Source organism: Protopterus annectens, chromosome 13.part0 (genome assembly GCF_019279795.1).
Source record: "Protopterus annectens isolate FY-2018-M chromosome 13.part0, PAN1.0, whole genome shotgun sequence".
In the NCBI taxonomy this organism is placed as follows: Eukaryota; Metazoa; Chordata; order Ceratodontiformes; family Protopteridae; genus Protopterus; species Protopterus annectens.
In genome coordinates this window covers 385,125,180-385,151,054 of record NC_056747.1, presented here as the reverse complement: position 1 = coordinate 385,151,054, position 25,875 = coordinate 385,125,180, and the positions used below count along the sequence as shown (strand labels likewise).

Sequence of the window (25,875 nt, the reverse complement as noted above, 5' to 3'; positions counted from 1 at the left end):
CCAGCTGCAAGGTTAGGTTTTTCAACCTTCATCATCTTTGTGTTTTTGGATCTTAGTGGCCTGTTAGGGTGGTATAAAGTCACTAAGGAGGAGAGGGAGTGGCATGTTGAAGGCTTCTATATGAGTTTATCTGCAGTGGTTAATTGTGAATAAGTGAGGTAGTGTGGGAGTTCAAGCCAGTTAAGCTTTGTCGAGATAAACAATGGTGTGCTGAGTTTTTAGAATGTGTTACAAATTTGGCAGTCTTGTTGTAACTTGAGTCCAGTTTGATTTTCAGGGAGGACTGGATATTGGTGAGGATTGGGTCACCATATAGTAGAGATGATAGCAGGAAAGATGATGCTAGAGATTTTGTAGCAGTAATATTAAGGTATTATTTGTATCTATAGAGGGTACTTAATTTTTGATGTGTTTATTTGATGTTGCTATGGATATGGAGGTCGAATGTCAGATTTTCTGCAATAATAACTCCTAGCAATTTGGTACTTGGGACAGCTTCAATGAGAGTATTATTATGGGATTGGACAGAAAAATCATTCTTGTATAGAGCGGTAGTTTTTTGGGGGGGAATATTAGAAGTTTGGTTTTATTGGGATTTAGAGCAAGATGGTTGTTTGACATCCACGTTTCGGTTGAAGGGAAAGCATTTTGGGGAAGACATTGTAACTCAGATATAGATTTGGTAGTATAGATGATTGTAAAATTATCTGCATATTGGATAACTGTGCCATGGTTATGGGTGATGTAGAAGTTGTTAATGAATATACTTAAAAGGAGGGGACCTAGTATAGATTCTTGAGGTACACCTATGGTTGTGTTGAGAAAAGGTGAGAAGGAGTGTAGCCATTTGGTGGATTGTTGCCTGTTGTTGAGATTATGCCTTTCAGTATACAGTCCTTCTGCCATTAGTATGTTGCAACCAGCAATGAGGTGTGCAACTGTTTTCAATTCGGTTTTACAAAAATCTACATCTGTCTGTTTCTCCCAAATGTTCAGTGGACTTTATAAACCAATGTGTACGCAGCCCGCTATCTTGGGCCGCCAATATTAACCTTTCATCTCTTGGTTTGAATTTGCCTCTCCTTAACCATTCCTGCATTTGTTCCTGATCAACGAGGTTCTTCCAGAAGTTTTCTGTACGTGCAACTATATTTATGCATTTTCCACATTTCTTGCCTTCTCATCTGATCCTTCACCTTATATTCTTTCTTTTGTTTTTTGGCACATTCAGTTGCTGCCTGATTTTTATCTATTTCTGGTTTGATTTCCTTTCCTGCCTGATGCTGATATTCTTCTGCTAGATTAAGTAGAGAAGTCTTAGATTTATTCTCTTCATGTTTCAAAACTTTCACTACGTTTGAGTCTTGAGGTCAGCAGATATGTGTGGAGTCCCACGATTGCAGATCTATACATAAAATAAATTGTCTTGGAGGCCCATACCTCCTTCAGAACGGGGAATATATTATCTTGGTTATTGTATGCACTGATTTTTATAAATCATTTGGTGAGCATGAAGCATCCTTCTTATTTTCCTATCTAATCTAGCTGTTATCAAGCCAAAACTGTAAGGACAGGAGGAGCAAATTGGTTTACAGTTTGGATTGTATTCCTAGATGTCAGTGTTGTTTTCAGGATTAATTTAAGTCTTCTGAAGTATTCCTTACTAATTTTTATTTGCATTTGCTCGTGTTTTATTGTTGATCCTTCATCACTTCCCAAATATTTGTACACTCCTCCTTGCTCAACTTCTTTTACACCAAATTCTTGACCCAAACTGATGTTTTCCTGCTTTAAAGGTTGATTTTGCACATTTATCAAGACCAAATGACATTCTTATATCATCTGAAAAAGTTTTGACAACTTGCAGTTGTGCTTTAAGTTCCTCATCTGATGAGCTATACAGTTTTAAATCGTCAACAAAGGGAAGATGAGAAGTCTTTACACTTTGTTGTTTTCTAGGAGCCAGATTATAGCCATGGCCTAAGATGTTAAGTAAACAGCTTAATGGGTTAAGAGCAAGGCAGAACAGCAATATCCACCTTTGAATTTTTATCCCTGGGATAATAATTTGTCCTTTATCAGGGCTTAATTGCAAAGTGGTCTGCCACTGTTTCATGGTCAATGTAATGTAGTTGATTAGTGTATGATGCATCTTATACATTTTTAAGCACTTTTTTATCCATGAATGTGGGATACTAAAATGCTTTTTTGTAGTTCGTCCATGCCATACTTAGATTCTTCCCCTTTTTACAGTTCTCCACTATGACTTTATTTAACAACAAATGGTCCTTTGTTCTATATGACTTTCTTTTATTACCCTTCTGTTGTACTGCCATAATTGTGTTTTCTAAATGACTATAAACTGTCAGCATCGATTCACGTGTATAGTGTATACGTTGTTGACAGTCAAGTTTATTGGTCTGTAATTTTTAGGGTAGCTTATAGGTTAACTCTTAAGTAGGAGCATTGTTTTTCCTGTTAACCATTGTGGTGTCTGTTCAGGGTGCACATATAAATAACTTCTTATTCATTCCTATATCTTCATGCAAAGATGTTAATACTTTCAGCCAGAAGTTAGGTACTGGATCTGGGCCTGGGGTTTTCTAGTTAAAGGCTTTCCTTAACTTTGTTTCAGTATCTCTTGCTGTTACTTCATCCCATTTCATAGCCTGTACCTTTAAACCTCTTATTCTTTCTTTAACTTCTTCTGTTCATTTAGCATCTTTGTGTTCCACAGGATCTTTATAGATATTTCTCCAAAATGTATCTATTTCTTCTTTTTTTGGCGGTCTTTCAATTCCATTTACCTTATTTCCCAGTTCTCTGTAAAACATTTTTAGGTAATCAATAACTTGGCTATTTTGTACTTTTCCTTTATATTTATCTTCATATCTAAGTTTTTCCCCTTGTGCTGACATTTTTAGTTTATTTACGGTAGTGCATGATAGATCCTGGTCTGTTCTAATATTATGCATTGCTTTTATCACGTCTATCTTTTTGAGTATTTTTGTTGATCTGTTCCCTCTTTTTTACTATTTTAATAGTGACACTTCTTGTCTTAGTTGCTTTATACTTTTCTCTATTCGATACTTCATGATGGTATTCGATTTTTTTCCCCTTCCTTTCCCTCACTATCCTGTTCTTGTGGTAGAACTTTATCAGTTATTAACTTAGCTGCAGAGTAATATATCCTGTTTACATCTGTTATATCATATGGATCTCTATGGACAGTCCTAATTACTGTGTTCATTTGTTTTATCAGACTTCTGACTTTTTAGGTTTTAACCTTCTGCAGTCTATTTCTTTCATTGATCTTAATATATCTGTCTATTAAATCAAGCAACTCTTCTCTTAGCTCATTTTCTTCCAAACTGAGGGCACATCCCTTGTTTCCTAATTCTTGCAGACATTCTATAGAAAATTCTGTAGCATCTTCCTGTGGCACATTCTCTTCAGTTTCATCTTGCGCCATCCGTTGCCCTATCATATGGGAACTCACTGGCCTGTCACTCCTCAACATTGACTGCTTCAGAGTTGCCACAGTTTCCTGTTCCTTCCCTTGCTGCCTAGCTTCAAGTGAACGCCTATACTGGTTTCCTGTGGAAGGCTCCAAATTATCTTCATGTGGCACCTGACCAAATGCTTCCTGTTCCACTGGTTTCCCCTAATTTGGATATCCATTACTCCATCCTGTTCTGGTGCTTTCTGAATTAGATTTTCTACATTAAATCCTTCACTTTCCAGGTACTCCATAACCTCAGTTTCTATTTCTTTAACTTCTCCATTACTAATCTTCTTTTTCCCTTTGTCTTCTTATTTTTTATATTGTAAAGATTTCCATGTCTAGATTCCTTTGACTGTATTTCTCTTCAAATATCTTTGGGGCTGCCTTCTTTACATTAATTAATTTGACTTTCTCCTTTGCATAAATATTGCACCATATGAAATCTCTCTTTTTTTGCCATGCCCATATTTCTTTTTTATACTTTTCAAATATCTCTTGGTTTTGTTGTTTGTATTTTCACACTTCCTCAGATGCTTCATTTTTAAACAGATCAGGATTTCTTGATCTATATGCTGTTTTTCACAAATTTGTTGCATTAATCAACACAAATTTTCATTTGAAGCTTCTGACAGTTTTTTTTCAGAGGGTATTTTTCTTTCCTCTAATATCTCTGTTAATCATTTTGTATATCTTGTGTCTGGAAATTCTGGGCTTTTTGCATACTAGTAACAGTACATAATTTCTTAATAGTCTACTCTATCATCTTTATGGCTTTTCTTTGGCCTATCAGTTTTTGTGGACTGCTACTTCCTTCTACAACCGGGTGGGGCCATCCTCCCCTGGGCCTGGCCTGGCCGCATTGTAGTAATGTGTCTGTATTTTGAGGATTCTACACTTTCATCTTTTCAAGTCCTGGCACCAGTGTGCCTACCAGAATTGGGCACTTTTTTATCTTGGGTTTTGTGCACCCAGGCATTTGTTTTAGTTTTTGACCTTCTTCTGTCCATGATGTATGCTATTTAAATACAATCTATATATCCGTGTCGCCTTGGTGAGATTTTGTGAAAACAGGGTCCACCTCGTGAAGGTACTCACCAAGACTTGAGGATGAATTCAGTTTCAGCACTACTGCTGTCCTTTGCTTGCTGACTTTTTATCTCTCCCTTCGGACCTAGAAGACTGTGGACATTATGCCAGAGTCTCTTATCCTTACAAGGAATACAGAACCATTATGTGGATAATGGGATTCAGACTTTCTATTTTAATGAATCCCATTACTAGTGCATGCCAAAATCTATTTTACACAAGCAAAGTACACAAACCTCTATGTCCCTAAATATGCCAGACTTCATAACTCCACGTACATGTTTTATCTGTGCCATGCATGTAGGGTACCAGGAAATTGTCATGGACAAATTTTTAGGTTGCCACACAATGGTGTTTAAGTTTGGACAATTGTTCTGTAGTGCAAGTCAGTCCCTTAAGTAAGTGCTTGTGTCAGAAGGAATGATTGATATACTAACTCTACCACATAAGTGCGTAGCCAACACCCAAGGTGATCAAATGTGTCCCCAGCCTCAGAACAGCTTCATCTCTATACGTGAAGCATAACTACAGGCATATATGCTTTACAAAATTCAAAAATGCCCCAGCATATGGAGTATGTGCAAAACAGTACTTATGGGTTCCAGTAACTGTTGTTGATCATGCTTAGTTTGCTTGGAATTATTTGGGGTGACTGTGCACCAGAGGAGTGTGGTTTACTTGTGCTGCTTGGCTTACTATATAGCTTTCCACCCATTTAATGCCTGCAGTTACAGTGGTGATATACATGTGGAGCAGCCACAGCAACCATTTCACTTGAATGGCAGCACCATTACTTTTAAGACATTACACTGGTCGTTTTTGCAAGTTTGAAGTATTTCAGTGTGGCAGTTTAATGCATTCTGAACTGGCCCACACAACTTTAGAAATCCCAGAGCCCTTTTTAGAGTTTGGTGCCTTTAATCCACCCTATAGTCCCATTGATATCCAAGATTTTGCATACTTCCTAATGAGTAAACAGAAGAGGATAAATTCAGTATAATTTTTTTACTCATTAAATAAGCAATACCGAGAGTTTGCCATGATCTATTTTGCTTTTGTGAACAGCCTGAGATCTGATAGTCTTACTGTAAATGCTGCATTAAGCTTCTCCAGTCCTACACCTGTAAAAGGAGCCAGTCAAGAAGCCACATGTCATTCTTGTATATGTGATTGGGGGACTTTCACAGGAATAGCAAGGTAACCATTGGATCTGACTGTCTTCGATCAATTCCAGGGAGGCTGGGAAGCTTGGGAGAGTATCAGTATGCCCCCCATTCCAGTTTTCTTAATTTTGCTGTAGGCTTCAGGTTGGAACACAGTATTTCATAAAATGTGCTGGACAGTCGCTAATGCTTTTTTATCATGGCAACACCACATTTGAAACCCAAAAAGCTGTGCATTTACCAGTGTCAGAGGCATATGGCATGTACACCATTTATTTATTTATTTTCAGTTTAACAGGGTAGGTGGGATGGTCAACAGAACGCTTTCAGTCATGACCTGAGCCGTTTGGTATAAAAGTATACAGTTTTACAATAGTACATACAGGTCAAAAATATGAGTAATTTAATTTTACACGCTTGAGTGCAAGTGAGCTTTTGCATAATATTGGCTAGCAGTGCTAGTTGAGAAAGTTACTCAAAGGTTGTTGTCTCCAAAGCATAAGCATTTGGAAGGCATCAGAATTACCTCTGGCCAGTTTTACACACTTCCTTTAATAATTTGTTTGCATTGTGTAAAATCTGAGCATACTTATACTTTTATTTCACTATATATGTAGTCATGCTTTCATTGTATTGTGTTATAAAGTTATAGAAATTAAGCAGCATTTTGTTTAGGATGCCAGGGTTGATAAATGCCCATGTTTTGTGCTTAAGCTTGTCACTTCTAGTATTTGTACCCAGTATGAAGCTCTGCACTGATGCTGCACAGAAAAATGCACTGGTGGGGTGCTGTGGGTGGAATGGGCTACATTCTAGAAATAGCCAACACTTATGAACTTGTTTACTTACATCTCTGGAGTAAACAGAAGCGACCCTGTGATGGCATATTTAACAAAAATGGAAGTATAGTGCTGTTTTATTAGTGATAACACAGATGGACTGCAGAATGGAACTGCACTTGTTGCATAGAAATATAATTTAATTTCTACAAGTATGAAGGTTGTGTTTTGTTTCCTATTTTGAAATGGTAACACGTGAGAAGGTAACTGAAAAACCAATCAGTAAAAACAAAATGAAAACTCCAGCACAGCTAAAACTTCCACTGAGTGACCTCCCAAACCTCTTGTATCAGAGGCACATGGGATATATGCAAATGACCCTTATGCACATCAGGTGTTTCAGCTAGTTGGCGATTCTGAATGCCCATGACTTGTTTCGTCATTTTAATGGACAACTTCAGGCCAATAAAGCCAAATCCCACTAGCTGTGGATATGCATTCTAGCTGTGCTGGAGTTTTCATTTTGTTTTTACGGACTGTTTTTTCAGTGACCTTCTCACTTATTCTTTTAATTTGTTGTTTAGGATATTTTTGCAGTGACCCTAATGATAATGGACATCAGCTGGGTATAACAGCCTTGTGTTTCTTATGCTTAGTCAAACATTCTGCTTGTGCTGTGCTGATGAGGTCATAACAAGGCCGAAATATGCATATCCACAGCTTGTGGGGTTTGGCTTTGTTGGCCTGAAGTTGTCCATTAAAACGACTAAACAAGTTATGGGCATTCAGAATCGTCAGTTAGCCGAAACACCTGATGTTCATAAGGGTCATTTGCATATATCCCATGTGCCTCTGATACAAGAGGTTTGGGAGGTCACTCAGAGGAAGTTCTAGCTGTGCTGGAGTTTTCATTTTGTTTTTACTATTTTGAAATGGTGGAAGGATGTCGGAGATGTAGTTCATTTATAATGCTTTAGTTAAAGAAATTAATATTTATTTTCTTTAGTTCAAGTTTGATTTTGTTCTGTGTTTCATTGTCTGCAAACATGTTTGCTTTATAATTTTAACTTTTTTTTAATGCAGTTCCTCGTTCAGCCAGGTTTGGTGTCTTCAGCTTCAGGTATGTGATATATTTCACTCAGTATGGTGTGTTTGTGGCTGAAAAAAGAAGTCCATATGGTGGAAAATTGAATGTTTAAAATGTCACAGCTGTATTAAGAAAATGCATCATTTCTAGTAGTTATTAAAAAAAATAAGATTTTGACCTCAGAAATGTTGAGGGGTAGCATCACAATTAAAGAAACCACCTGTGACTTGTGTGACTTATCTGTACAAAAAATGTATTCCATGTAAATGTTTTTCTTGTGCGAGACTTATTTAGACATAATAAATAAGGCACTTAATAGTGTTTTTTTTTCTCTTTAAAGTGTAGATTGTTTGGACTCTTGGATAAAGTGGATTTGTTTGAAATGCAAACATTTTGTTTGCTAATCTCATGCAGATATTTTTATTTAATATTTTATTTGCAATAATTTGAGTTGATGTGTATTTAAGGTTAAATGAGGCAGAGAGATGCAGTCAGCTGTGGAACCATTTCATTATTTATTTAAAAAAAAAACTGTGTTGTAATTGCTAAGGTGGCATGTTTTTTTGAGAGAAGGTAATTTGTTTGTCTGTGACCATGAGAGAGATTGCACATTGCATGCAACAGTTAAACAGGAATTTGGTCAAATCTGTTATACGTATTAACTTGTCAGTGAGTTTCAGATATGCTGTGTAGTTCAATTATAAACTGGAGCTAAAGTCATATATTTCCTTGCTGACGTTGGTAATTGTATGCAAGTGTTGAATTTTTCCTGATGGGGTAGATTTTTTTTCCCCTAGGTTTCTTCAGCTGTTGTTGTGTATGTCATACAAACTAAGTTTATCTGAACACTGTAGTCTTCTGAGACGCTGTAGTAAGCAGCCTTGTTTGTAAGGGGCATTCCCAAAGTACAGGAGAGTCGTACCTCTAAACATCTTGGCTTACAAAACCTGGACAAAGCCAAAAATAATGGGGTGACAAACCCCAAAATGAGAAGCAGGTTTCAAATGTGGTTCTAAACAACTTTAGAAAGTTGCTAGAATAATGGGTATTGTTTTAGCATGCATTTTCTGAACAGTATGAAGTTTGAAAGTCAGATGTTTGTCATTATTTAGTGACTTCAATTTTCAGTGACTTGCCAGAAAACGACACATTTTGAGGAACAAACTGAAAATGTGAGACAAAATTCTGGACAGTTGAAAGGTATGATGAAGTCATTAATGACACCTACATGTATCTTCACATGTGCATGTGTTATATTGCTACAAAAGAAAAAGTAATTTGACTTGTTGAAATGAAAGGCATATGACGCTTGCTTATTTTTTTTTAAAACTACAGATCCTCAGAAGCCTAAAATGTTTTAATGTGCATCCTTTACACATACCTCAGCTGTCCAGACGTTTTACAGAATAAAAAGTTGTCTGTTAAGTGAAAATTGTAGTTTTCTGGGTGAAACTTATTCTTTGAGTTAAAAAAAAAAAAAAAAATAAGAGTAGAGCACACTTAAAGTAAGTCAGGGGAAAGAAACAGTGCGGTTTGAGGACTGATAGATACTTTCCTGGTGATGTGTGAACGAGGAAAGAATGTCTGTGTTTTGTGTGTTGGGGAGGTTGCAAGATCGATGTCTGTGCTTGGGAGAATTATGGCACAGTTTATTGGTGTGTTGCTGTACTAAAGAGCATTCAGACTGTTCTATAAGTAGAGTAATATTGTGGTTGATGACAGAAACTTACTGTTATTAAGAGTGACTTGTCATTAAAACTAGCACACATTTGTTGTGGTTCACTATGAAGGTATTTTCTGACTCTCACTTCATTGAAAACTGCTAATTGGAATCACAGTTCGTAGGATCATAGGAATTTACTAGGCTATTGGCCCTGAGGCCCTTATAAGCCTAGCCAAGAGTTTAGCCAAGTCAGCACCCGATGCCCCAGTCCAGCAGGGACACAGGTGGAATCCCATGGGTGTATTTTCTGTTTCCCATCCAGTTATCCAGGTTGTGCTTAAAAAGAGATAATGAGGTACTCAGCTTGACGTGGAGAGGGAGTCTGTTCCACAAATGGGGGAGTCTCTGGGACGCATCTGTCCCACCAGCAAGTCCTATTGATGTCACAGACCAGGTCGAGGTCGCACGTGCAGGTTACTAGAGTGGAGCTTGACTTGCGGATATGCAGCAATCCCATCAAGGCAGAGTCTAAGATTGCTTTATATGCCAGACAAGAGGTCACCTTTGAGGTGTCTGTATGAAACTGAGTAGAGGGACAGGGCGTTCAGCCTGTCAGTGTAGGATAGATGTTGGAGGCCCTGGTTCCTCCTGGTGAGGAACCTCTGTGTTCTCTCCAGCTGCTGCATGTGCTTTGCAAGGTACATGCCAAAAGGGGTGTTGTACTCAATAATGGACCTTATAAGGGAAGAATACATGGTTTGATCAGTGAGCCTGTTTGCTACCTGTCTGGTAACATACGGATTGATGCCTAGTTGAGAGAGTTTATTTATTATGCCCAAGTGGGGAATAGTGCCGAAGGCTTTGGCCAGTTCACTGTAGGTGGTGTGCACCATCTTCCCCTCATCCATGGCTTTGGTGACTGTCTCAAAGAAGTCAACCAGATTTAACAGACATGACCTCCCCTTGACTAAGCCAAACTGTGTGGGATTGAGTGTTTGGACGTTCTCAGTGTCCATGATAATCCATTCCATAGCCTTGCAGATCAGGCTAGTTAGGCTGATGGGTCTATAATTTCCCAGATCGGTTTACATTCCACCTTTGTGCAAAGGGATGAAAGTGTCTGTCTTCCACTCAGCTGGGATGAAGCCGGTACTCAGGCTTTGGTTGGATAGGACGCCTAATAGTGCTGCAAGTTCATGTAAGATGCAGCCTGGGATGTTATTGGGTCCCATGGAGACTGTATGCTTTGCTTTGACAGGACAGTGATGACTTATTCCCTAGAAATAAGGAGAAGGGGGCAGGTACTGGGGATGTCCTGATTTACTGATAGTGGGGACAGTGGGGTGAGGTTTTCACTGAATCTGTCAGCCAGTAAGTTGACTATATCTACAGCATTTGTGTATGTGGTGTCCTTAACCACCCTTCCTGAGCAGATTTGAGTGCTACCTTTGAGACTGCGGACATATGTGAAGAAGGCCTTGTGATTGTCTAGTGGATGTGGCCAGTCTGGACTCAGTTTGCTTTGGAGGATTTCACTAGTGCTGTTATTTGCTTCTTATAATAACTGTCAAGATTATCCATGATGTGCATTTCTGGCTTAAAAAATAATACAGTATTACAAGCCATTTAATGGAGTTACAAACCTCCCAAAAATGTGGCATTTTTGTTTTCTTTAGTGAATTACATTATCTCAGTTTTGTGTGTATTATAATTAATTGTGCATGGCCACATATTGTTGGGGATATTCTGCTCTTTCCATTTATCTTTGGGAGAACGTTTTACAATCATTTCAGAACAGCAAGTTGCTGTGAAAATCAGCGTAGAAATACAGTGCTGGAGTAACATGTGTTAGTCCCTTTGGCAGTCTGTCCTCAACCCCACTCCCAGCCAAGTGCAAAGAGAAGCAGAGTAGAATGGTAAAGTCTCTCTTTTTTTTTTTTTTGATCAATGTGTCTATGGCTTCATTGGTAATAGTGACCATTTTTATTACTAGCAATCCGGTTACATTTTCTGATGGACAAGAGAAAACGCACCTCAGAGCCACCCTTTCCTTCCTTAGTCACTGCATCCTTTTCCCAAGTACGGCTCTGGCACCTCAGAGCCAACCTTTTCTTCCTTAGTTGCTGCATCCTTTACCCAAGTACGGCTCCGGCACCTCAGAGCCAACCTTTCCTTCCTTAGTCACTGCATCCTTTGCCCAAGTACGGCTCCTTGTAAATCTGACACAAGGTAACACAGCAATATGGAAGAGGTTAAAGCATATTATGACATGTTATATGATCCCACTTTGATACCCTGAGACATGGGGTATAAAAAGTAGGAGTGGTTGAAGATTGATTTAGTTCTAGGTATTTGCCATAGTGAATATTGATTTAGTTATAGGTATTTGCCGTAGTGCATATTGATTTAGTTCTAGGTGTTTGCCGTAGTGCATATTGATTTAGTTCTAGGTGTTTGCCGTAGTGCATATTGATTTAGTTCTAGGTGTTTGCCATAGTGCATATTGATTTAGTTCTAGGTGTTTGCCGTAGTGCATATTGATTTAGTTCTAGGTGTTTGCCGTAGTGCATATTGATTTAGTTCTAAGTGTTTGCCGTAGTGCATATTGATTTAGTTCTAGGTGTTTGCCGTAGTGCATATTGATTTAGTTCTAGGTGTTTGCCGTAGTGCATATTGATTTAGTTCTAGGTGTTTGCCATAGTGCATATTGATTTAGTTCTAGGTGTTTGCCATAGTGCATATTGATTTAGTTCTAGGTGTTTGCCATAGTGCATATTGATTTAGTTCTAGGTGTTTGCCATAGTGCATATTGATTTAGTTCTAGGTGTTTGCCATAGTGCATATTGATTTAGTTCTAGGTATTTGCCGTAGTGCATATTGATGTAGTTCTAGGTATTTGCCGTAGTGCATATTGATTTAGTTCTAGGTATTTGCTGTAGTGCATATTGATTTAGCTGTAGATGTTTTCCGTAGTGCATATTGATTTAACTCTAGATGTTTGCTATAGTGCATATTGATTTAGTTTTATATGTTTGCCATAGTGCATATTGATTTAGTTCTAGGTATTTGCCATAGTCCATTTTACTTTTAGTCTGGTTTTCTTAACGTTTGTGAAAATACTGCATATTGATTTAGTTCTAGGCATTTGTCGTAGTGCATATTGATTTAGTTTTAGGTATTTGCCATAGTGCATATTGATTTAGTTCTAGGTATTTGCCATAGTGCATTTTACTTTTAGTCTGGTTTTCTTAACGTTTGTGAAAATACTCCAAATCCAGCTCCAGACAAGTGGAGTACCTCCGGGTTCAGTCCTGAGACCTCTCTTGTTTGTCTGAAGTACAGGCCAACACTAAGGGACACTGGCTAACAAAGTTCGCAGATGACTGCAAACTGAGAGCCATTATTGAATCCCCAAATGATTTTGATACTCTACAAAAGGGCCTTACAGAAACAGATGCTTGGTGCCAGAGCCATGGGCTCAAGCTCAATGCCAAGAAATGTATAGTTATCCCCTTTGGGAAAAAACATGTACTCATGAATTAACACATAGGTGGCAGTACACTAAGCACTGAAAGTTTGATAAGAGACTTAGGGACACAGGTGGACAGTGGTCTCACCTTCAATAACCATATCGCCACAACAGTCAGGAAATCCTTCTGTGTGGCACACCTCATCACTAAGGGCTTTTCATCCAGAAAAAAGGAGGTCATTGTCCCACTGTACTCATCCCTCATTAGACCCATTATAGAATACAACGCCCCATTTGGTATGTACCTCTCAAGACATCTGCAACAACTGGAAAGGCAGCAGAAATACCTCATTAAAAGAATCACAGGTCTAAAGCAGATGCCCTATGCTGACCGCCTTAAAAAACTCCAGCTATACTCTGTCGCATATCGTCTACTCCGAGACGATCTCTGCTTAACATACAAGGCCATGTCAAACCCAGAGCTGTTGGACATGCTACACGTAAAGAAATCCCAATCCCTCAGAGCCACACTCTCCAGGGATCTAAACCTTGTCATCACAATAAACAAAACATGCTGGAGGGATAGGTTCCTGACTCAGACACTCCCCAGACTCTGGAATAGACTGCCCATACATGTCAAGCATAGCACCTCTTTGGCCCTCTTCAAAAGGAACCTTGATGATTGGATGAGAGAAAGTAAATTCACCCCAGGGATCACGTCAGTCGCCATGCTAGACAGGGGTCCAGGGAAGTAAATAGTGTGGGAAGAAATAGCCAGGGAATTGTTATGGCTAGGCTTCTGTAGGCCCTAGGGCCGATAGCCTAGTACCAACCTATGAATACTGCATATTGATTTAGTTCTAGGTATTTGTCATAGTGCATATTGATTTAGTTCTAGGTATTTGCCGTAGTGCATTTTACTTTTAGTCTGGTTTTCTTAACGTTTGTGAAAATACTGCTGACCATCAGCACCTACCTCAAACATATTCACATTGAAAAGTATTTAGTCTTCTGAAGTTCTTTTAGAACCATAAATTTAGTCTCCATAATAAGCATAAGGCCTCAGCACTGAATAGATGCAAGACATGAAAGTAAAAAGAGTTGGCAGCACAAGTGCCCAGAATCTGTTTGTCAGATGGCTTACATCCCCCATATCACTGCTTCTTTAAACTAAACTGTACAGTATCCAATTTTTGTTATAAAAAGAAAAGTTGTATATCTTTAGGTTATGGTTATATGCATACATGTAAGTATTTGTGTATAATATGTGTATATAGTCACGTTTGTTTTATAGAAAGCTTTACACTGTACTGCTGAGTCATTGGCCATTACGCAACACAGTGAGCCAACTAAATGCTATTCACATTAACTGTTAGCATCACATGTTGTTTGTCTTTCGGGTTGCCACAGCGGAACTCCGGTCCGCTAATGATTGGCAGTAGATTTTTACGAAACACCGAGACGCCAGCTCAACGCCCAAACCTTCAACGAAGGCACGCCCATTTGCACACACATATCTTTCACACGCTACCCAACTGCAGGGAGGACATGCAGACTCCACACAGAAGGCACTCCCAAGCTGAAAATCGAACGGGAGAACCTCTTGCTGTGAGGTAACAACACTACCGCCGTACTGTTAGCATCACATACAGTCACTAAATTGTAGTTTTTGATGTCTGTTTCATTAGTACTGCCTCAGATCTCCTTGAAATTAGGTATGTGCCTCGTGGGACTAAACTAGTCAAGATAAAAGGTAAATAGTAGTCTTTGGTGTTTGCTAAGGTGTCAGCACTTGCAGTTGCATGGTTGGGTGACGGTGGTTCTTCAGCTACTTCACTTGATCGAACTGGAATCTTAATAAATTTTGAAGTGTCAGCTTTTCTGTCATCTAGACACTTTCACAAGAATCCTTTGCATTTCAAACATATCATCTGTTGTACTCCAAAAATATATGCAGGAATTACAAAATCAGGTCTGTCTGTATTTTTTCTGTACACCTGTATGTCCTTTATCTGAATTATGTATTACAGAAGATGGTGGAGAGGACATGATAGTTACTTATATGTGAGGTATCTTTCTCAAAATTATCTGTTGTCACTGTTAACTGTTCCCCTTTATTATAGGCATGACATTACTTGCACCTTTATCATCTGTTTTTTTTTTTCTTCAGTAATTCTGAAGCCTTTTCTGTTATTTTTCAGCACAGATGGGCTAAATGCCGTTGGTAACTTGAATCAAAACCTTTTTCCCATCAACCTGTCTGGCAGTTTGCTACGAAGGTTTAAGGCAATAGGCTGCCATTGAGTTTTATCCAGTAAAATAGGGTTTGGTTCTCTTGGCCTCCACTTTAGCGATACGTTTGGAAGCGCACATGAGACATTCGATGCTCAAAGATTGTCCTTGGAAAGAAGCTTGTGCCTACTGGGCTTAACCCAGTTACTAAATGAATAGAATAAAATGTATTTGAATTCATCCAGAAATGCTCTGCATAATATGCCAGCAGTTTGAATCAGTTTACCTGGCTTGAGTGTACTTCCAAGTCCTGTTTCCTAAATGCCTCTAACATTGTTTGCAGTGTTGCAGGTGCATTGCACTGTTACTGCTTTTTAAGATACTGTGTGATGGTGGTTTATGATCTGTTTCAGTCTGTTTCTCCCTACCTCACTTTGTCCCCAATCCCCATACACACAATCATGAAATTTCTGGCCTCCAAGAACTGTAGTTAGCATTTCTTTCTGTGTGTGCATATTTAGTTTGTGCAATCAGTCAGTGTCGTAGACACCTGCACAGGTGGCCTGCTTTCTTACACTAGTTTTACTTCTATTTTTTTTCTTTTGGCTTTCACACTTTTGAAAGTGTAGTGATTGATTCTACATAAAAATGTTTAAGTGTAGGTGCAGTAGTTGCTAATCTTCTCGGTAACCATTGTTCACCTTAAGTGAGTTACAATGAATTTAAGTAAATGTGCGACAAGACCGTACCCCTTTTTTTTTTTTTTTTTATTCAGTTGGATGAAAATCTAATTGAGTAAAGCAAGTCCTGATGTTAAGCGTGAGTAAACTTTTTTTGTCATACCCAAGAATTGCCTGAATGAATGAGGGGTTTTGCATAGGGTGCATCTGCATTTGGTTTTAAGTTATTTGCTATAAAAAAGATGTTCCATGTGCTTCAGAGATGACACTCATTTTAAATTCTTGGGACCTTTGTTTAGTAGCTTAAACAGTCTCAAAACCATGCTGTTGTTTAGTAGTTCATCATAACAAAATATCCTTATGTATTTGACTCCTTTCAGCCTTCAGTCATATCAGCTGTAGAGTTTTAAGGAACTTTGAATTTGATGAAATGTCATGTGGTGTTCTTAGGATGCTGTAACTGTCTGTTTGTTTCTTTTGGCTTTTCCCGGTTTGGGGTTCGCCACAGCGGAACTCCGGTCCGCTAATGATTGGTAGTGGATTTTTACGTACCGGGTTACCATCCCTGATGCACAACCTTCAACGAAGGCACGCCCCATTCACATATGCCTCCACACAGAAGACGCTCTAGCTGAGAATCGAACGGGACAACGTCCTGCTATGAGGCGACAATGCTACTGCAGCACCACCACCGGATGCTGTAACTGTCTGTGTGCTTCAAAGTACATAGCTTTGAACTAACTTCATCTAATTTGATTTGCCAAGAACCCATATTGGCATCAAGCACTGACGAGCATTTTGCTTTAAGCATAGCAGTGATTACACCTAATACTTCAATGATTAATGTTGCCTCAGAATCCATTTAAGGCCTTGTGGATCTAAACAGGTGTTATATAGCTCCCACTATGCTATTAACTACTTTTGTAGGGTTAGTCTGAACAGTTACAACTAGTGTTGTATGTACGTAGGCTTCTGCTGTGTATTTGTCAGGGCTATAAATACTATGTGCAGCGGTGAATCACCAGCACAGCTTCTAGAAACTGTTTAATGCAATATTTTGTCTTTTAAATGGCCTAGACTCTCGAATAGATCAGAGTAAATTGGTAGAATATCAGTGTGTTTAGTGTATTGCATATTGTGTTTCTGCATTTGCACTGATGCTGAAGAAATGGGCACATTTCTTTAAAATTCTGCTATTCAGTCAGTTCAGTGGCATTTCTATTCAGTGCCAGCAGTATCAGTGCCTATCTTAGATTTGCACTGTGTGTATTGACATCCTGGCTGTCTCAAGTGTTCTGGCAACCTCCGTGAACATGCCAAATTACATTCTCACACTTTCATTGTACTTAGTTTTCATGCTACCCCATGCATTTCATTCCTAGTGAACACAGCTGCATTTCCCTGCCCATTGCAGAAGACTTTCTGCTAATATTGACTTTAGTACACCAAGTAATAACTAGCACCACAAGCAGATAAGCGACCGCGAACAGAAAAAGATGAGAAGTCAGTATAAAAAACATAAAACCGTTACTGTTCAAGGTCAAACCAGGCTGTCAACAACAAATGAAGCTTAAAATTCCCTCGAATACGTCTCTTCAGACCTTCAGTTAAATGCCATAGAGCTAAAAATGTAATATTATTTCTGGAGCATTCAATCAATTAAGGGATGTTAACATTAGGATCTACCATTTTTAATGGAACTCAATCATGCAATAAATGCAGTTTTTGCTGCTACTTATCTAATATTAATATGTTTGTACATCCAGTAACCAATCAAGTATTTACGTTTAATATTAAGGCTGTGATACCAAACATGTGGTTTATATTGCCATCTGCACCTCCTGCACTGCTTTTTACAGTGGCAAGACTGATAGAAGGTTAAAAGAAAGGGTGAGGGAACATCTTTATCAAATTCGCATTAAGTCTGAAATCAATGCACTTTCAAAGCATGTCCTACAGAATAATGTTATGCACACTTTTAGATTTTCAGTAATACATGTTACTTCACTTAATAGTAAAGGGGGTGATGTTGAGAATTATACTGAGCAAGCAGAAACTAAATGGATTATTAAACTACAGGCTCATGTTCCCTGTGAACTCAATGATAGGATTCCCCTGAAACCTGCCCTAAAAATAGGAAATACAAGTTTAAATGAAAAGTTTTTGGATAGTGTTAGTTTTATTATATTTATGTATATATATATTTAAGAACAAGGTTTGTATCTGGGATGTTCCTGGCATCTTTTATATACTTTTAACATTTCATATATATGTTTTTAATGGTTTATTATGAGCTTTTAAAATAGCTATCTAAAATTTGCAACAGTAATGTTTGTAATGGAGCTATGCTTTTTGTGTCCATATTTCTTTAAGCAGCTAACCAGTTAACTGGTTAATTGTTTAATTGTTTTACCATGGAACCTTTATATAAGCATTCCACAGTATTGATTTGTAAAGGTTTGAAAAAGCTGTATAGCGAAAGCGCTTACCGACTGAATTTGCCGTTAATAAAGGAGTTTTTTTAATATTTGTGCTTATATTTGTGCCTGGATCTATCTGTTTTTCATGAAAACTAAGTTTGAGCTTGCATAAGCTCTATGGCATTTAACTGAAGGTCTGAAGAGACGTATTTGAGGGAATTTTAAGCTTCGTTTGTTGTTGACAGCCTGGTTTGACCTCGAACCGTAACTGTTTTATGTTTTTTATATTAACTTTGACTTTAGCTTTACATGGCCATTTTCATGGCATAACGCACACATTGGGCTCTGTCCTTTGCTGCTTACAACTTGATGTTGTCGTAGGTAACAGTTTTGCAGCCATCTATTATTCTGTCATTTTTTGTTATTTCTACAATCACTGTTTTCCTTTGATTTCAGTTTCAGTCAGTTTGACATGCTTCTGTGCAGTCAGTGATTTTTCAGCTCTGCTTGTGAACATTTACTTGCATGACCCATATCAGTGCCTTTTTCTAGTGTTAGGCGTGATTCTTTGAACAGCCTGCTTTTTATGCAGTTGTATAGCTTTTTATGAAATTGTATATAAATATTTTATAATTAAGAAATTTTTAAATTTTGTTATAGTTTTTATAATAGTTGGTATACAAGGCATCCTCCAACCCATTACTGATGCATTTACTGCACATCAGCAAGTCAAATGGCATCAGAAATACTCTGTGTAGGGATCTAAATCTGTTCAGAAATATCACCGAATGGTTTAGAGGGGCAAGTACATCTCGCAGAGAATACCGTTGCTGTGAAACAAAGTTAATTCCTGTCCATTTTCAAACACAACTTAGATCTATGGATGGGAAACAGAAAATTTATTTCAGGACTGTCCCCTGTACTACTAATGGATAGAGGTGACTCCTAAGTGTTTTATCCCATGCATGGCTCCACTCAGATTATTTATGGTATGATCCAATTATTCTCATTAGGGATATTATATAATTGTCAACCATGAGATAGGCAAGACCAATCTATAACCAAATGGGATGGGTTATTTCAAGCACAAAGAGGGAAATTGGTTAGGCGTAAAATGGCCTGCAAGGGCAACTACAATATTACTTGACTATGAATCTAAGTTGTGTATCTGAGTCACGTAGCTCTGCAAATTCACAGTCAAGTACAGTGTATGTCATAAATGTGTCAATAGTTTCTTGTGTCCTTGATTTCTTATTAGTGAATGAATATATTAAGTGATATTTATTCTTTGATTTACAGTTTGCATACAGTTTAGATTGCTTGCCTCCTCATTTCTTGAAATAAAATTATTAAATATGTCAATGGATATCTCACTTGTGATATGAAGAAACATAACGCACACAGCTTACTCAGGTCTCTCACTGAGGCCACAAGCAGTGATACAGCCCAAATCTTTGGGCCCAGGACCTAACAATTTTCAGACAGGTTTCCATTTAATTTCAGAGCATTTTGGAGTTGAATCACATAATTCCAAGCCAAAAGTGATCGTCTTTCCCAAAAGTTGACATGGACATGTGCACACAAACATGATGAAAATACATATTTTTTATGCAAGCTAGGAGCACATGTAGGACAAAGATTAGAAAATAGTGCTTATCTCGCTGTTAAGCACAAGATACCAAGCTTAAGTAAACAAAATTGAAGTGTGTGCCTGGCTGCTGTGCAGTTTAAAATGACAAAAATTCATTTTGTGCAGTTGAAAATGAAGGGAAAAATGAAGGGAAAAACCTATCTGCTGGTGCAAAGACAAAAATGTTAAACCCTTTTCTTCTGACATCATGTTGGTTCTTCCAAGCTCACATTTTGTTAGCAGTGCTAGTAGTTTAGATGCAAAGTTTGATTAGAGATATAAATAGTTTAGCCACAGAATGCTTAAGACTTAAGTAGTGAAGACGGGGGAGACGAGAGAAAACAGCTGAGCTAGCAGCATACCTGGGTGCCAGAACCCCATGGTCAAATAACTCTCATCCGCATACATCACTACTCCTTAAAGGAATATTACATAATTTGATTTTTAAAAAAAAGTTAATTTGATCAGATGAGAAAATGAACTGATTTTTCATGTGTGACTTTATTCCTTCTCATCCGCTGTAACACTTTGGACAAAGGCCTGCACTCCAGCCAGTTTAATTAGCTGCACTTTTGTGGGGGGTTAAGAAGTAATAATGACTTCTGTCCTCAGTTAAATTTTCAATCAAGTGACTCCCCAAACCTACCTACTTGTTGGGCTACCTGGTTGACTTTAGTTGAACGACTAGTTGATGACCGCTCCCATCTTCAACTCCCCTGCATGCTGAAATTACAAGAAATGCACTTGGCAAGTGATCATGAGCATTGCAGCTGTTCAGACTATAGAAGCACCTTTTAACAAGAATTTACAGGACAAACAGTAGAATAAGAGAGGTCTGTTTAGATATTTTGTCATTGATTTCTTTTTTCCTCCATACTGCACTAGTGACAGACTGACATCTTTCTTCAGAGTTCATGTAGTAATGGTGTTGGCTGGATTCTTCCTCATACTGGACAGTTTCTGAGACATCCTATTTCTTAATCCCCTCATTTTTGAACAGCCTGCATGTACTCTAGGTCTGCTCAGTGGTTTGCATCAATGAATGCAGTTAAGGTTAGCTTCACTTGGTAGTGAGGTATCCTCTCTTCCTGTACCCTAATTTCAGAACAAGTCCAGCTTCATTGTTACCTGCCTTTCACAATATATTTCATTTTGTGCTGGTCCCCTGCATACATGTTGCAATCACGTCTGTCTGTCTCTTATTCCACTTGCTCCCTCTAGGTGACTTACCCGAGGGGATGAAGGTCCAAAATTTGCTGCAGTCATGTTTAGGCAACTCCAAGATTCATTTTATGCCATAGTTTGAGGGGCTTGAATGGAACACACTGCTGCAGTGTATAGTTTGAGAGCTGATGCCATCATTATGCTGAACACCCTGTACCCTGTAGCATTCTATAGGGCTCCCCCTCTTGGGCATTTACTATTTGGTTGACTGGTTAATTGTTTGTTTTTTGGAGTAAAATCTCGTATTAACTTCCTGAGAGAGAGAACAGCTGACCTGTAGGCACTTAAATAAAAAGTTGGGTGGGTAGGCTTAATGACTGAAACTTATACCTCCTAGGGAATAGAAATGTACAAGAGAGTAGAAAAAAATGCAGAGGTACAAGGGAGCACTTTAAATACACATCAAAGACACTTCAGGAGCAATATAAGGAAATGTTTTCACAGGTGTGGAAGATAACCTGCAATAGTGTTCTTTAATATGATATAGGGTTAGAGCACTAATAATTTAGGAGAACATTTTTAGAGGGCTTTTCTTGTGATGATGGTAAGTACTGTTGTGTTGTCTGCAGTCTTCCTCGGAGACTGAGGACAGATAAACTAGTTGGGTCAAGTAGTTAATGTGCAACAGCAGAGTCATAAAAATTTAATCTCAGCCCCCATCATTCATTAGGTTGTACGCTACTCTTGTTTAACACAAGGAAGAGGCTGCCAGTAAGATTAGAGAAATACTTCTTAAAGAGAACCTGCATATATGAAGTATAGATTTATTTGCGTAATATTCAGCCATTGAAAAGCAAGAGAAATGTGGCGTGATGAATCTTAATTTAGTGAACAAGGTAAGTAGCAAGTCATCTTGAATCATGGTCAGTTTTTTTTTTTAAATCTACTTGTGGAAGGTTTCGCCATGTGCTGCTGTGGTTCTGTTTTTGCAAATGACATTATAGCCTTGAATTTCTTAGTTCTATATTTTATTCAACAGGCCCAGTTTATTAAGTACAACATGGGTACGGCAATTGCATGGGAATCCTGCAGTTGATCTTAACAGGTAAGCAACTGTGATAAGAAAAAAAATCTGTAAACCATCTTAACGGGAGTAGTATAAAAAATTAGAAAATTTAAAACTTATATTGTTACACCATTCAGTCACCCTGTGGCCTAGGAGGATCGTTGTGTTTTGTTTTTGTTTTGTGGGATTTTAGATGTCACAGTGTACAGCACGTAGCATTTCTGCTGCAAAGCCACACTGTAGTATTCCACTTTCTTGCTGTAGGTCGCTCAGAAGTCAGACCTAGGTCATTAATATGTAAAACATTTTATTGCCTACCATTTGGTGGGTTTTGCTGATTTACATATTCTCTTGTGAGTTTCTGTAATAGAGCAAGTTTCTTGCCAGCTGAAGTCCGTGCAGAATATGAACATTTGTGCCTTAGTTTTTTAATTTAACAGGGGCTGCTCCTCTTCACTTACTACTGAAGGTGAAGTCATTACTTGCATTTGAACTGAGAGCATGGTTGAAGACTTGCCACATGGCCTGTGCCCCATTATGTTATTGCAGGAAATATTTATTATTCTTTTAAAGTATTCTTTGGTTGTCAACAGCAGCAGGAGAACCTTGGCTTACAGGAATAAATCAAAATTCCCGTCATTACATTGGCTGGTAAGCACTGTGAAGACTTTTATAGTGAGAAATTGAGTGCAATGTCTTTAGAGATAGCACAACAAATTACTTAAATGCCTGAAAAGTATACATGGCTGATGTCATACCTAGCGGTAAACAGAAAGTGGTTGGCCTGTCTGTCTTTCTGCATGTGTTGCTCCATGTGTCAGTGATAGCATGCAGTGTATCCTTCTCATGTCCTGTAGTTCTCACTGTGTTTGTTGTTTCAGCTCCATTAGCATCAGACAGAAGAGCACTGCTGTTGCTGCGAGGCAATCTTCTGTTCCCAGCAGCAAAGGAGAATATGTTGTCACTAAATTAGATGAACTTATCAACTGGGTTCGAAGGGTAAGTAGAAGCTGAACATAGCGTTACAAGTTTTCAGGTTACCTAGTAAAGGCTGTCACTTGATATTAGAATTTGTTCCTGGCCTTGAGAAATCTGGGTTCAATAAACTTTTAAAGATAGACTAAGCAGTGGAAAGTTGCAAGGGCATTACTAAAGTACATAATTTCTAATGGCATTTTTATCAAGATCCTGTACCGTTTGTAAAGAAAAGTATTGGACTTGAGCTTTTTACTTTGAGCTGTGTTGGCCCCTTTGTATCTAATGTTATACTGTTTAGGACTTTAGCATAACTAGCTGTGTTTTTGCCATTTCTTGCCTATTAACTTGTATACTGCAACCGTTTATAGTCTTTTTTGTGCCATCTCCCTTCCTGTATTTGCCACTCAGACCATATCCTTTTAACTAACAGCTGCTTTCCTTCTCTCTTATCCTCATAACAAACCTTCTACATCTCACTCCTAGTAACATACCTGTCGGTTTAATTTCTCCAAGTGTTTTGGGTTTCAAATACCTTGATGGAAGTGGACACCATTCCTAAGTCTCAGGGTAGGATCAGAGTTTCATGAAATTAGTATTTTCTGTGTCTATTTGCTGGTTCTGAGAACATTGCTCTTAGCTATGTGCCCAGAATTGCCTCCTCCCATAATTCTTACAGAGTTTACCTGTATTGGTTGCATATTTGAGTACAATTGTAAATTCTTTGTTAGACATGTTGCTCCTACTGCTATTGTAACTGGATATTTTTCTTCCACATTGCTCTCATTTCTGCTTGCAGATCCTGGTATTTTGAGACATTGTTTCTCTCTGTGCATATGTCATTAATTTCTGGGTATAGCATTTTCAGTGATCAGTGCTATGTTTGTCTCTTTCATGGGCTACTATATCTGGTTGTCCCGTATCTATTTTTTGATCTAGTAGTAATGGGTGATCCCATGTGATCTTCATCCTACTCAGTAATGCTTTGTGGTTTATGTTTCCACTGCTTCTCTGTTACCTCTATATTGTAGTGTTTGCATAATTCCCAGTGCAGCAGTCTTGCAGTGTACAGGCCCTCTACCATCAACGTATCACACCCAGCAGCAAGATGGGTAACAGTTTCTGGTTCTGTTTTATAGAACCTGCATTTGTCTATTTTCTTCAACATTTTCTACGGGCCTTCTAAACCAGCTTGTATGCAGATCACACTTCCTGGGCCTCCATTGTTAGTTTTTCATCTTTTGGTTTCAGTTCACTTTGTGTTAACCATTCCTGTGTCAAATCTTGGTCAACATGAGAGTGTTCCAAGAGATCTTTGTACCTGCCACTTTATTGTGGATTTTCTTGTTTTTTTCTTCTCGTCTGATCCTTTTTGGCACATTCAGTTGCTGTGTGATTTCTGTCGCTAGATTTCCATTCCTGTTTTATTCCAAAGTGCTCCTCGTGGTTTTAAAACTTGTGTCTGATGAGGTCAACAGATATGTATTCAGTCCCATGATAGCAAATTTATACATGTCAATTTCGAGGAGGCACATATCACCTTCAGATTGAGGAATCTTGGTATACACTAATTATTATTATTATTATGTTATTATTATTATTATTATTATTATTATTATATATTATTTAATAAGCATTTTTTTTGTTTTTATTGTCCAGTTGAACCAGCACTATACTTTTTGGGGCCAATCAGGCACATCAAAACTGTAAACTAGAACTGGAAGAGCAAGTTGATCTATACCTTTAACTTTATTCCTAGATATCAAGGTGGTTTGCAATATTAGTTTTAGTCTTCTAATCTGAAGTATTTCTTACTGAATTTTATTCTCATTTGCTCATGTTTTATTGCCAGCCCTTCATCTATTCCTGAGTATATATACATTGCCTCCTGCTCAAGTTCCTTTATATATATTAATGTCCCAGGTTGATATTTTCTTGGTGCTGCATGCTTTCTGATTTTTTAAAATGTTACATTAGCACATTTATCAACATTTTTGTATATCTGAAACAAGTTTTAACCATTTTTGTAGTTGTGCTTTCAGCTCCTCATCTGATTGTACTTCTCAGTTGTCCAAATTATTGCAGAATGTCCAGATTTTTGTCTCATATTTTTGATCCATTTGTCATACAATTTGTGTTTTTTTGGCAAACCATTGAGAACTGAAGTCAGAAAGTAATAGATATTTGAGTTACAGAAAAGTGCATGCTAGCGCAAAACCTATTGGTGCAGCAACTTTCAGAATTTATAATAACAGTGTCTAAAATCTGTCCCTATTTTCTGTCCCTTTGCCTCCCACCCCCATTATTTCTGGCTTTGTACAGATTTCTTGCATTAAGAGGTTGAGAAGGTATGCATTTGATGAACTATACAATTGAGTTATCTACAAGAGTAGATGGGGAGCCTTTCTAAGAGTCAAATTGTAACCACAGCATAATCTGTTAAGTAAATAGCTTTCATGGGTTAAGGGTAAGACCAAGAATCACTCTGGAACCCCTCCCCCCTTTGAATTTTTATCCCTGGGATAATTTGTCCTTTGTGTGGTGGCACAAGTGCATACTGGTTTGTCACTGTAATGTAATTGATCAATGTAGGTTGTCTCTTGTACAATTCTATAAGCATTCCTTTATCCACAAATGTGGGGTGCTGTTAGATGCTTTTTTGTAATATGTCTGTGCCATGCTTAGATTTGTTTCCTTTTTACAACTTTATTTAGCAACAAATGGTCCATTGTTCTATATGACTTTCTTTTATTACCTCTTTATTCTACTGCCATAACTGATTTTTTTCATAAATGACTATAAACTTATGTCTGCATTAATACTAATATATTATTTGTATATTTGTATATTGCCAGAAGGCAAGTTATTGGTCTATATTTCCTTGGCGGTTGAGGTTTACTCTTAGTAAAATTCTAATATCAAGTGACATGCCACTTCCTTTGTCTCTTCTATTTAT

The 25,875-nt window shown here is 38.0% G+C and overlaps 1 protein-coding gene across 1 annotated transcript in view; it reads left to right on the top strand.

Moving 5' to 3' along the window:
• Nucleotides 1–25,875, top strand: part of NDUFS7 (NADH:ubiquinone oxidoreductase core subunit S7) — a 169,659-nt gene that overhangs the window by 4,704 nt on the left and 139,080 nt on the right. Inside the window, exons 2-4 of the mRNA XM_044054005.1 lie at nt 7,617–7,653; nt 21,918–21,983; nt 22,826–22,943. Of these exons, the coding sequence (XP_043909940.1) occupies nt 7,617–7,653; nt 21,918–21,983; nt 22,826–22,943 (221 nt within the window). The remainder of the gene's footprint in view (nt 1–7,616; nt 7,654–21,917; nt 21,984–22,825; nt 22,944–25,875) is intronic.